The sequence below is a fragment of the Candoia aspera genome, chromosome 13 (genome assembly GCF_035149785.1).
Source record: "Candoia aspera isolate rCanAsp1 chromosome 13, rCanAsp1.hap2, whole genome shotgun sequence".
NCBI classification, from domain to species: Eukaryota; Metazoa; Chordata; class Lepidosauria; order Squamata; family Boidae; genus Candoia; species Candoia aspera.
This window is the reverse complement of record NC_086165.1, coordinates 9,903,691-9,916,929: the sequence shown is the minus strand read 5'-3', so window position 1 is coordinate 9,916,929 and position 13,239 is coordinate 9,903,691. Positions and strand designations below refer to the sequence as shown.

Below are 13,239 nucleotides of genomic sequence, written 5' to 3'. Positions count from 1 at the left end.
TAAAACCTGGTTATTATCTGCAGTGCAGTTGTAAGCATAATTAGTCAGAAGTAAACCCAATGAAATTCAATGGGAATTGTTTCCTAATAATCAGTCATTAATCCTATATCATTCTTCACAACTGAAATATTTTTGTTCTGCTGTTGCTGAATTGACAAACAGCATGCAGAACAGGAATATATGGAATCTGCAAAGCCCTCCCACTCCTTGACAGAGGGACTCTGGCTGTGTAAAAGCAATCAGGCACATGTGGAAAGTATGGGCAGAATAGAAACTAAGAGGACAGAATTTAGAGGGCAAAGGGACTTTAATCCTGTAGAATATCTGAACTTTTAATCTGTGTTTAATAGCATTAACAACTAAGCCAAAGCAATTACTGTTACAACATTGTGAATCCTTTTATCACATAATTTAAAAGAAGCGGAGAAGTATTTTTGTAAGATTAACAATCACATTTGTTAATTCTGGTTTAGGCTATTTGAACTGATTTTTGCCTAAGATGATGCCTGAACAATGAGGGGACTTGTATAATGCACATGGCAGATTTATGTAAAATGAATCTATGTGCTTCACTTCAGAAATTCTGACTCCACCAAGGAATGCAACAAAACATTATGAACATGCCTTAACCTGGCATGCTTAATGCTTCTCCGTGAGGAAGGATACAGTAGCTTATATTCACTGGACTGTAATTCATTGAACTATAATCTTAAGAGATTTATAATAAGGAAATGGAAAGTACCAGTCCATGATAAAAAGTGTTCAAACATAAAGTGAATGAGGAAGACAGTACAGGTATTAGCAAACGATGAAAGAGGTACAAACCTGGACCACACATTTATGATCCTTTCTTTATGACTACAGTTTTCTTACAGGTAAAGAAAATCCCAAAGTATGTTTGCTTTGATACATTATTCTCAATACTGAAAAGAGGCTGAGGTTTTTCTTGTCTACATCTGCCACAAAGTTATGTCCAAATCCTTTTCACTTTCTTCTCTGATAGAATATATGATTTGTTTTTAAAGTGGACATAACAACTGTTAAAGAAGAGGCAACAAACAAAATATAATCCCAAACTTTAAAAAGAGGCTTTTTTTTTTTGTGACATCCACTAAAACTAGAACAATTATTTGAAAGTCTCTGAAGAATTGCAAGTGAATGCTAATCCTATTTTGGTTACCAATTAAAGAAGTTCTCTCTCAGAACTGGTTCCCTTGGAAGTCATCTATTCAGCTGCCTAAGAAAAAACAGGTGAGCTAGCAAGGCCTGCTCTGTTGGCTTCAGTTTATGAACTCTTTTGGCTTCCAGAACTGTCTGATGGAACATTATACTTGAATTTTGCTTATTTTGCTCCTGCCTTCCTGGTCCTTGTTTGTCTGTTAAATTGTAAGCCATTAACTTGAAACTGAACTGTTTTAGCATTAGCTGGAAGTTTATATAAATATATAAGCAAATAATGTCGCAAAAGTACATTAACTAAAAGTACTATCTCAACTTGACTAGAGATAGACTGGATTTTAATATTCCCAGTAGTCTGCAGTATTAATGCAACTGTTTATCAAGATTTCTGTAGAACTGCCCTTTTAAAACCTTGGGGAGCAGTGAACAGGATGAAATCTGATGCATAATGGTTGAAGTTAATTGGGATTAGTTATACATTTAATGTTGAATGCTCAAACTCAGTAGGGCTTGAAAATGTGTTCTATGCTCTGCATTATGGCTTACATTTAGTATCAACTAAGATTTACTCAGCCCATTTTAAGATTGCCCATGATGGGAATTGTACCAGTTTTTAAGAAGTGCTGAAATACAGAAGTTAACAAAATTCAACTGACAATTAACTGGCTTAAGCCAGAGCCAAAGTAGAGCATATCTAATTACAGCTAACAAGGAAGGGTGAGTAAAATTCATTTTGTGGGCTGATTTCTTGGTATATCTCAGATGTACAACCTTTGTATAAATCCTAATAAACATGATAATGTAGTTTAGATTTTCATGTACAAAAAGGATATAACTTCAAAGCAGGAAACAAACTGCAAAAATTTCAGAATCTATGTATTTTTAATGGGTCTACGTAAACATACTGTGACAAGATAATCTTACCACATTTGCAACTACAGTATTTTACAGGGGATCTATTTACTGGGCTATTCCTGCAGCTCACTGTTGCAGGAGTATGCTAGTCAACAGTAAAATTTTCTCCTTTCAATACTAGCTTGATGAAAATGAGTAGCAAAATGGACAGAGGAAGAGTGAGATTTGCAAGAGGATCCTAGCACTCCTGGGGATCTTGCTGGAGTAGCAGGATGTAGCTCTCCAAGTGAGTGAAAACAACTGTTTGACCACCACTACAATCTGTCTGGTAAGTATATCACAAATCAAATATAAAAGAGTTACTCTACAGAAATGAAACCTAATACACATTGATATGGACTTGCTTTTAATTATTTTGCGCTCCCTGGAAGAGAGGTGGGATGTTGATGTTATAAACAGAAAGCAAATCTCTCTTCTAGATCTTCCCTGAGATAATCTGCATGGTTTCTGGAGAACATCAAAGGACCAGCACAAGGTATGTGACATCCATAACTCATGGTCATTTGGGCCAAGCTTTGGTAATATCCTAAAGATGGTTAGACCTTTGACTTTTTTTTTTTGAAGCTCAGGAGAAGATAGATCTATTCTTACTTTGCAAAGATGGACCACTGCTAATCAGCACAAGCACATGAACTGGATATCATCCCCTCTTGCCCAGTTGGCAGGACTGCATTTTTCCACCTATTATGAGGAAGTTGGGCTTAGCAGCAAAACTTCATATATAGCAATGTGCTATGATGGAGATAAGCCACGTGGGGTGTGGCACTGTTATCGTAAGTACATAAAAACTGTCATTCTGGATCAGACCAAAGGTTAACCTAATCCAGTCAGAAACCCCTGGAAGTTCCAGAGTGTGGAAGTAATTCTTTCACCCAGTAACTTTCCAGTGGCTGCCATTAGCTTCTATGGGACAGAAATAAAGCACTGCATTTAGTGATGAACAGGCTGCCAGAACACTTAATACTGCTAACCAAAAAAGCTGCCGTTTAAATTTCCCAGTGTTCTGGAGCAACAGTATTTTGGGGGAACTGAAAAGAGTAATCTTTAGATTCAGTCCCAGGACAGAAAGGCCAGGATATTAATAAGCACCCGTGAGCTCAATTAGTTTGCTGTGCCCTCACAAGGGCTGCTAAGTGTGCATATCAGATCAGATTCCACAGTATGTTCTTAATCTCTCCCATATTAATGATTTCTTACGGGGAAGAATAAAGTGCTGCTTTAGGGACATTACTGCCTTGAGGATAAAATCTATTTTTTTGCACCTAATCATAAAATTGAGGCCCACCCATCCTTCACAGATTTTTGCAGGTACAATGTGTCTCCAGAGCACTGAAGGTAAAACTGCATTCCCACAATGTGCAAATCCTCCCTTGTACATGCAATATGTCTACATAATTGTAGGAATTTTGCTGCTATGAAGCACAAAGATTAAGAAATATTAAGCAGATTAGCTCTGAAGAACCATAGGGTTAGCAAAGCTTGAACAACAGCCTTTTTTAAAAATGACCTTTATAAGAATATGTATTTCTGGGTCAAAAAACAAAAAAAATGAATATTTTCAGTGCAGCAATACATTTATTTTAAATACAATCAAGCATTTTTTTTAAATGTCACAGGCTATAATTCCACAGTCAGCATCAATTGGGAGTAGGATTTCTAACAAGCTGAGCTAGATTTTTGCTTAATAGACTAGATGGACATTACAAAGGACACAGTTGTTTTAAGTCATGCTTGCAGTGGGCATTTTTCACTGGATTCTCTGTTGGGTGGACATGTTCTCCCACATTTTGAAGGATAAGAACAGCAACCAGGTTTTTAAATGAGCCATTTATGAACAGGAATACAAAATGCATAAAAATGATAAAGCAAATATATTTTAGAAAGGACAGAAGAGCAAAGATTAAGTTGTTTACTTAGAAAAGTGAGGAAATCTTTCTACTGGTTATCATCTTGCTACATTTTTCACTCATGCATTTACTGATGACTCATTAAACTCTCCTCTTAAATTGCAGGGCTTTAAGGACTCTTGATATAATCTGCTTGTACTATATAAGGAATTAGATACACACCTTAATCATACACTGGAAAATATAAAGATATGTTATGGGGGTGGAGGGGAAATGGTTACATTACTACAGCATCATAATAGTAGGAATGGATGCTACTACGCCTTTAGTGTAATTTCCTAATCCAGCCTTTTATCATAACAGAAAATGTTAACAGAACAAAGATATCTCTAATGCTGCAACACTTGAGCACCAAGTAGTAACGGACTAATTTATGTGTAAACATGTTAAGAGCAGTTTATGGACTTTTTCACATGTGACATTTAGAAATATTCCCGAGCTTCAACAGGAATGTAAAAATATTGCAATACAAAAATTTGCAATATAAATACATTTCCTCTGCTTCCTCGTGTTAATAATGGCCACACATGAACATAAATAATATATGAAGTACTTTAAGCCTCCCATGTATGAAAATATCCCAAAGTAATAGGAAATGGAAAGGAAGAGTTATGCCTTCTGTTCCTTAAAAAAGACAGAAATAGCTTATGCAGTTCCACTAAGCATTTACATCACTGGCATATTCCACAGGATTGTGTTGATATTTCTGACCATTTTGTATGGAGCTGATTCAATGTGCTGTAAACATGTTTTGGTTATGTATCAAATTGCAGCTTGTCTTGCTGTCCAAAATTATTTGTAGAATGCAGTTTTCTGGAAACATTAAAACATAGATCATTTTCTCTATCTTGCTACAGGCTCTGGACAAACAGGTTTTGCAAATTTTTAAACTCTTTCTAAAATGACTTTTAAACACTCTGAATTCATGTTGGTACAGTTACACCAGCATTATTTTGTGTGAATCAACCAATGTAGAGGTAGCTGGTCCATCTTTTAAAGCCCCTTTAGGCAAGAGGCCAATCAAGGGAAGGAGCACTATCTCATCTGCACTACTTAATCACTCATTCCTCCTCTGGTTCAGTCAACACCATGTTCCAGAAGACAGAGCCAAATGTTCAATTTTTACTGTTCATTCTCTATACTGTTTGCTTTCACAAAGGAGGGCATGTGAGAAGTCAGCAGGATGAAGAGCACCAGGTCCAGGAGCATTTAGAGGACTCTGCTTCTCAACTGGGATGTGGATTTCAGCAGATAACCAACAGCAGTTGGTGAAGCGATGTTATGGAATGTGTCTCTGGAGGGGCGTGTGATGTGGATTTCAGCAGTGCCGCTGGTTCTCAGGAAGGAGGGAGCACATTCCAAGGAGGTGGAGGAGATAAAAGGAGGCACAGTCTGGGAGGCAATGGTGGAAAAAAGAAGAGGTTCAGGATAGCCCTGCCCTAGAGCCTCCTAGGTTATTTCCCCTTAGGTTAAGTACAGTAGCTTTAGTCTGGCAAGATTCTGTCTGTACAGTGTGAGCAAATAAAGAACTGGAGTCTGAATGGACTGACTCTTGTTGTTCTTAGGCTGACCCTGACAAGCATATCATTTAAAGCACAAAGACTTTAACTCAAATATTGTGTCTCAATAATTAATGCAAGATGAGATATGAGCAGTTATTTAACAACAAAATGGATTTGTCAAAAACTGTTTGATGAAAGCCCAAAATGATTTCTTGACCAACTGACCTTTCTGGTCTTGTATCAATATAAGGTCAGATTTTAGTCTTTACATTTCTTCCTTACAAAGGAATCTGCAAAAAAGCGACCTTCGTTGCAACTGCCACCTCCTCCTCCACCCAATGTCAAATCAGTTTCAGACATATTTCTATAACAAACAGATTTTGTACAGTGAACAGCACCTGGTTGTAAACCAGTTATTTCTTGGAGAACAGTTTAAATTTAGAATTCAGAGTTCCACTTTGATGTCAGCAGAAGACTATCTAAAGAATATTTGCTTTCAATTCTACAAATAGGTCAAGCAAACATGTACTTGTCCTCTGAGCTAGCATTATCTATATAGAATCATAAGCACTTCTAATTGAAAGAAGTAATCAACAGGAGGTGACTCGCTTCATAATTACCTTTCATTTCCTATGAAATATTAGATCACTCTGGAAAAATGTGATGGACTATTACTTTGTTATGCATATTCTACTACTGCTTTCTAAACATAAAACTTGACTAACAGGCCCATTATTGAGCATAGGTTCCATGCAGGTCAACCCATACCAATTCCTGTCAAAACAAAATGAAAGGAGGAGGTTCTTTAAAACATTCTTAACCTTGGGTCAGTAAACCTATTATGACCAGACACACAATCTGTACATTTTTTTAAGATTTAAAAAAGTGAAAACATCAATGCGTGGCTGGATATCTAAGCCATAATGTTTAGTGTTGGATTCATGCAACATATAATCACATCCTTTGAGAAACCCTTAACATTTTATGTCAACCAGGTCATTGTGTCTTGTTTCACAAACTGTTATTAAAACCATGGCTTAGTGCAATGTGTGAACCCAACAATTCTACTTCCACTTTAATAATACATGATGTAGGGTATATGGTTCTGGGGACAGACAAAAGTAACTGCAGACAAAAGTAACATGCTTTTAAAATGAATATATTATTTTGCAGAAATGTATTCTGTCGCTTTCAGAAGGAAACCTGAAAATATTGAGTAGAATTATAATGGCCATTGTGAATAAATCATTTTGTTAAAACCATATTTAACCATTAGGATGTTATGCTTAGTTTCCTGGGATTTTAATGTAATCACAAACATCCCAACCAAAGAGAGACCAGAGCAACTGTCTGGCTTCACATGTGATTTGCTTATTTTCATCTTGGAAAAATGTGTGAATGCAGCCAGTAAGTGCAATCTGCCTACACCCATTCTTCGTTATACCTCTCTCATATTACACCACTCATTTATTACCTTTACATCTTTTCCTGCACTCTTTTTATTGCCTCCCCCACAACTGATACTTTAGCCAGTTTGGTGTAGTGGTTAAGGCACCAGGCTAGAAACTGGGAGGCTGTGAGTTCTAGTCCTGCCTTAGGCACAAAGCCAGCTGGGTGACTAGGCCAGTCCCTCTCTCTCAGCCCTAGGAAGGAAGCAATGGCAAGCTCCTTACCTGATAAAACACCTGGAAAATTATGGTATTTTTAACATACAATTGTTATCAGACAAGTATGATTTAGTTTCCTTAAAATTTTGTTATATTGCCCGTAAAATTAGACACATCTTGACTGCCCACTGATGAAGCCACCACCAATTGTAACATTCTTATCCTGTTTTGTGTTTTTATTCTTATTTTTGTGTATTTTATTTTTAACTCTAGTTTGTGACCATAACAAAATCCATCTTATTGAGAACAGAGAAGCAAATGACACATTCTCCCGTACCTTAATCCAGTATATATGCACATGCCACGGGTGTGCAATAAAAGCACTCACCCAAAATGTAGTGTGTCCACTTTAGCACGCTCCAGAAGAGCCACCTGCAATCCAGGGATGCGGTCGTTTGGACTAGTGCTGGGGGGCCTGTGTGGGTGTGTCTGCTTGCCCCTCAGCTATGAAGTTCCCCAGGTGGGCTTGAATCTGTCAACCTCAGCCCAATCCACCTCACCGGTTGTTCTAGGGCAGCAGTTTTCAAAGTGTGGCCTGGGGGTCCCCAAACCTCTTTCAGGGAGTCCACAAAGTCAAATATTTTAAAATTTCTCTGTTTTAGTTTCTGATAAAGTACATATCGATAGATATAGCCCATATAAACCAAAGCTGCTTGGGGTCCTCAGTCATTTTTAAGAATATAAAGGGTTCCTGAGACCAAAATGTTTGAGAACCACTGTTCTAGGGCAAAGAAGCACCTTCTCTTGAATAAGAGCACCATATTCTTGTGCTCCTGCAGGAAAAGCTGGAGACAAGCAAACCTGCCTTGGTGCTAAGGTGGTCAGGAGAGAAGGTGCCTCACCTCACCCCCCACCGGGCACAGAGGGCCTCATCCTGTGCTGCTGCTGCTCCCAGGTGAGGGCAGTGGCAGCATTGGCCCCCTGCTTTCAGAAAGCCTGCCCAGACGCCTCATTCGTTGCATGACTTAGTATGTACTCGGTGGCAAGCTTTCCACTTTTCCTACGGTTTTCGTTTTAAAGGTCTGCTGCTTTGAGTCCTCCCTAGAATACAGTGGGGATTTATTGTTGTTATTCCACCTTTTCTATATGTAACTCAGGGCAACGAACATACCTAATTCTCCTGCCTCCCATTTTCCCCTCAACAACAACCCTGTGGGGTGGGTCGGGCTGAGAGCGCGCGACTGGCCCAAGGTCGCCCAGCCGGCTGCCATGCCTAAGGCAAGCCTAGTCTCCTGGTTTCTAGGCCAGCCCCTTCACCACGGCATCACGTTGGCTCTCAAATCCAGTTAGACAGCAAAGGAGTGCCCAGTGAAGCCAAACCTGCCCGCAGCCCCCGCAGGCGGCCGTCAGCAACCCCTTCTCGGACCCAACGGAGGACTGCATCGAGGATCAAGTCACCCCGTCCTTCACGCAGGGCTGAACCGGAGCGCCCTCAAGGCCGGGCCTCGCAGCCAAAGGGCTTCAGGGCTGTCACGGCCACGCGTGTCAACGTGCGTGCTTGCTGCGCAGGAAGCCCCCCTATCCCCAGCAGGGCTTACACTCTTGGCTTCGCAGACCGCCCCAACCCTGCGCGTCCTCACGGCGAAGAAGCCGAGACGCTCCCCTCCTGAAGCAGGCCCGGCGTTGCTTAGCAACGGCGGCGGCGGGCGGGGAGCTCCGCTCCGCAAGAACGCATTAAACGACCGCTTTCCACGCGGCAGGGCCCCTGCCGGCTTCCGTCCCAGATGATCCTTGCCCCCGCCTCCTCCCGTTCTGCTGCTTCGCCTCCATCTCTAGCCGACGCCAGTGGCGTAACCCGGGCTTGGAGAGGGAGCCGCGTCAGCCGCTGCAGAGCCGCCGCCGCCGCGCTGGGTGGGAACGGAAGTCTGTCTGTGAGGGGAAAAGCAGCCATGGGGGAAGCGACCTGCCGCTCCGTGGGCGCTTATTAAGAGGAGCGCCCCTGCCGCCGCCGAAGGAGACCACCTCCCTCCCCGCTTGCTAGAGCCATGGACAAAGCCGTCGGTGGCCAGGTAGAGAGGGGCGCTGAGGAGCCCGCCGCGCCCCCCCGGGCCCGGGATGGAGGGGTTGCTAGGCAACGGGCGAGGGTTCCGGGGGGCGGTGGACGATTTGGACACTTGGCGGCGAGGCGGGGGGCAGCGGCCGCCCCCGTCCGCCGTTATCCCGAGGAAGGCGGAAACCAGCGCTGCCCGGGTCAGGGCGGAAGGTGGGCAGAAGCCGGGGCTGCGGCGGGCTTGAAAGGGGCCGGAGGGGTGGGCTGGGCTCCTTTCCGTCGTGGATCTGCGGGTGGGAGGGTCTCGGCGAAGGGTCCTCCTTGTCAAAAGTGGCTTCGGAGGAAAGGGGGGGCGGTGCTCTGCCCGCGAGGAACTTCCCGAGGAAGCGGGGGCGAGGCCGGAGGAACGCGGGGGCCGGGCTCTCGGTGCGGTTCCTGAGTTAGCAGCAGTAATAACAGCAACAAGGAGAGTAAATGCCTCGGACGAGGCGCGAACCGCCGCGTGAGTGAGTAGCATTGGAGTAATTAACCGGGACGCAATTAAAGGGGACGTCTAGAGTTCAGAGGGGGCTTCTCGGGGACGCGGTTCTAAAGTGCCGGCCGGGGCGGCGGCGGCGGCGGCTGCGAATTTCCGGACTTGCCTGGGCTGCTCCCTCGTGAGTTGCCTAGGATATATTAGCGCTCTCGCGTTTGCGAGCTTGCTAAGAGTAGTAGGCTTGAGCTGGAGGAATTACCAACGTCCTGTCCCGGGGCGAGAAAGAATTAGTCGGGCAGACGGCAGAAGAGCTTGGTTCCGGGTTTCTGGTGCTGGGGTGAGAGGGGTAAATGTGCGCGCCCGACGGACAGAGTTGAAGATACTTCCTTGGGGCTGAGCCCCTGGACTAGTGCCGCTGGAGAGTTGTATAGACACTCCCCACATAGGATTAGTTTTCCCAAAAAGCTGGGTTGCTAGCAGCTTCTATCACTCCGGGAACTGAGCCTTCCCCACCTCTTCTAAGTGGCAAGTTTGAGGGTGGGAAGAGAAGTCTAGGAATATTTAGAGAGACAGATTTTGCCCTGGAACTTCAGGTATCACTTTCCTAGAGGACAAAGTTTGTTGGGTCGGTGTACACAGAAGCACAAACATATTAAAGAAAAAAGGATCAGCCTTGTGGAATGGTCTTCAGTGGAAGTATAACTTTCAGGAACATTGTAGAAGGTCTTCCTCCCCCAGTCAAAATGGTGGACTTCAGAGCTGCTTTTTTTTTTTTTTTTAACAAAATTGACACCCTAGGGACTTTGTGTACATATATTTAAGTACCCCTTAACAGTACCTATAATTAGCACAACATATCAAATGCATTTGCACGATTTATTAAACCAGGAAATAAATTAACATTTGCCAGAATATTAAGTATTTTATCTTTTGTGATAACTAATTTCGTCCTGCCTTATCCTATTTTCTCAATTTAAATTTAAGTTAATATTTGAAGTTTTTGTGCATTACATCGTACATCTACTTTTTGGAAATGTTAGTATGAAGCTTATGGAAAATACTCTTAGTTAATCAGAAAATGCAGGATGTCTGAGACTGAATCCCTAACACTTTTAATTAAATGGTTATTGGACAGATAGTATGTTCAAACATCTCTTCAGGCCCATAAGAGATCAGCTGAGGCTGAATCCGAATTTGAAGATGGGACTTTATAGAGCGGCTGTTACACTGAGTAGTTAACACTGGGCTAAATGAACTTCCACAGGCTTGATGTAAGGCAGTTCTTTCACATTGGTCACATCAATTTTTATCTGTATTTAATTGAACCTTGGTTTAATCAGTCAACCTGGCTGGGTTTGAAAAATACTCTGAACCATAAACTAAGCACATAGGCTTAACTCACATGCTAGGCTAAAATGTGGTTCCCTAGTAAGTGATTCAGGTCATCCAACAAATCCATATAAAAATTCCTGGTTAATGACTGGAGATAATTTTTATAATTTCATTTGCTTGTAAATAACACACGTTTAGATCTTAAGAGTATGAAGTCATGTTGTGCTTGTGCCTTTCCTGTTGTTGCTCTTGTTCTATGGAACAATCCCCACCCCAGATATACGACAGGCCCAACTCTGCTCGCCTAGTCCCCTAGGATTGGTCTCCTTTTTGTATTTTGTATTTAGATATTGTATTTGTTTAATGTTATATAAGAGAGCCAGTTTGGTGTAGTGATGAAGGCATCAGGCTAAAACCAGGAGACAGTGAGTTCTAGTCCCACCTTAGGCACAAAGCCAGCTGGGTGACCTTGAGCCAGTCACTTTCTCTCAACCCTAGGAAGGAGACAATGGCAAACCACTTCTGAAAAACCTTGCTATGAAAACTGCAGAGACTTGTCCAGGCAGACTTTGAGAATCAGACATAATTGAACGGATTAAAAAAAATGTTATATGGTTGTGGGGGGCAGATTTGGTTTATTGTTTTTTGTTGTATGCTGCCCAGAGTCACATTGACATGTGCAGCTTTATAAATCTAGATAATAAATATATACTCTTCTGGTGATTTCATGGATTTTGCTGGCAATAATACAGGAATGGTTTGCCATCTTGCCTCCCCCCCTCCCCTTTTTACCTCTCAGTTTCTCCTACAGCCTTGGAGCTTAAAATTAGTCTTTATTACAAGGACTAACCAGACCTCTCCCTATTTAGTTTCCAAGTCCAATCACCTGCTGAGATTGCTTTTTGTTTAGGAGAGGTGATATTTTGAAGGAGGTGTAGTCTTGTTTTTCTTTTTTAACAAGGTGTTTATTTGCATTCCGTAATGTGTAGGAAAGTGTTAGTAGTTCCAATTTAAAAAAATGTGTATGCAGCACTCCAGGCAAAGTTGTTAGTTAAGAATTTTAAACCATTTAATGAAATTCAAAGGCTTATTTCTTCAGTTGCTTGGAGTGTTGTATTTATTCAGATCTTTTCTTCAGGGCGCTCATGTCCGAATTGTAATAACTGAGTTTGGATTGTTACAGAAGAGGAAGAATGGGCTTAGTTTGAAGGAAGGTTTTTATTTGATTAAATGGTGACAGCAAGGGTAGGGGAAAAAGTGCTCTGAAAAGCATGGTATGCTACCATTGGTCAGTGCAGATAGGTTCTTGTGCTTCTAGATGCGATGCATATAATTACTCTCATCCCCAGGCAGCAGAACCTAACCCTCTGAAGCAGCCTTTCTCAACCTTTTGACCCAGGAACCCCAGAAATATTTTCAGGCCTCGGGGAACCCCTGCACATTCAGGCTCCAATATAGGTCTGAAGTTACAAAATTACTGTATTTGTTTCATGGGTAGGCCTGTATATATGCATTAACAATGTTCTTAAACTAAAAATAAACTTACCTTTTTAAATGTGAAGTTGCCTGAATTTGAAATAATTTTTTAAATAAATCATGATCTCCCCGGGAACCCCTAGTGACCTCTCATGGAAACGTAGGGTGCTACAGAACCCTGGTGGAGAAACCTTGGTTTAAACAATACTGTAAATCAGTTCGGATTGCAAAGTGTATTAATCTAGAAATGCTGGAATTAGCTTGCCTTTCTGCAAATAAATACATGCTCTTTAGCTATCTAGTAACTTACTGAAGGGCCATGTTTAGGTATACAGCTAAGGTGTACAGTTGAGAAACCCTGCTCTGAAGCATATTTCGAAGATAGAGTAGGGGAATTGTTCCATTACTATGCAGCTGAGAGAATCTGTCTGATTAATAGGGCAAGCTAATTGACAATCTAGTTTACTCAGCATGTCAGTTTATATAGCAGTTAACATAAGGGATATCATTAAAAGCGTAGGAATCAGATCAGTGAATAGCATTTGGCTTTCTTATCAGTAATAAATTAGTCACCTTGAAATTTAGAACGATAATGGTCATACAGTAAGTGAAGAATATCGAAGTTCAAAATGACCAGTAATAAACCATTGATCTAACATCCCCAAACAAAATTGGTTTGGATTCACATGTTCTGGCCTGCTGGTTCTGTGAATGAATAGGTAGACAGTATTTACAGTCCTTTTGATCTACATGGAAGCAAATTTTGTTGAAATAAAATTAGCATTGGGGTAAATTT

General features: G+C 41.6%; 1 protein-coding gene and 1 long non-coding RNA gene across 3 annotated transcripts in view; both read left to right on the top strand.

The window, feature by feature from the left end:
* Nucleotides 1-2,057: 2,057 nt before the first annotated feature.
* LOC134504862 (uncharacterized) lies at nucleotides 2,058-4,103 on the top strand. The gene is made up of 2 exons (XR_010068688.1): nucleotides 2,058-2,362; nucleotides 2,514-4,103. It is a non-coding gene; the product is annotated as an uncharacterized LOC134504862 (long non-coding RNA).
* A 4,820-nt stretch (nucleotides 4,104-8,923) lies between these two features.
* SECISBP2L (SECIS binding protein 2 like) overlaps nucleotides 8,924-13,239 on the top strand; it is a 31,158-nt gene continuing 26,842 nt past the window's right edge. For both annotated transcript variants that reach the window (XM_063314419.1, XM_063314418.1), the window contains exon 1: nucleotides 8,924-9,179. In XM_063314419.1, the coding sequence (XP_063170489.1) occupies nucleotides 9,156-9,179 (24 nt within the window). In that variant the 5' untranslated portion in view covers nucleotides 8,924-9,155. The remainder of the gene's footprint in view (nucleotides 9,180-13,239) is intronic.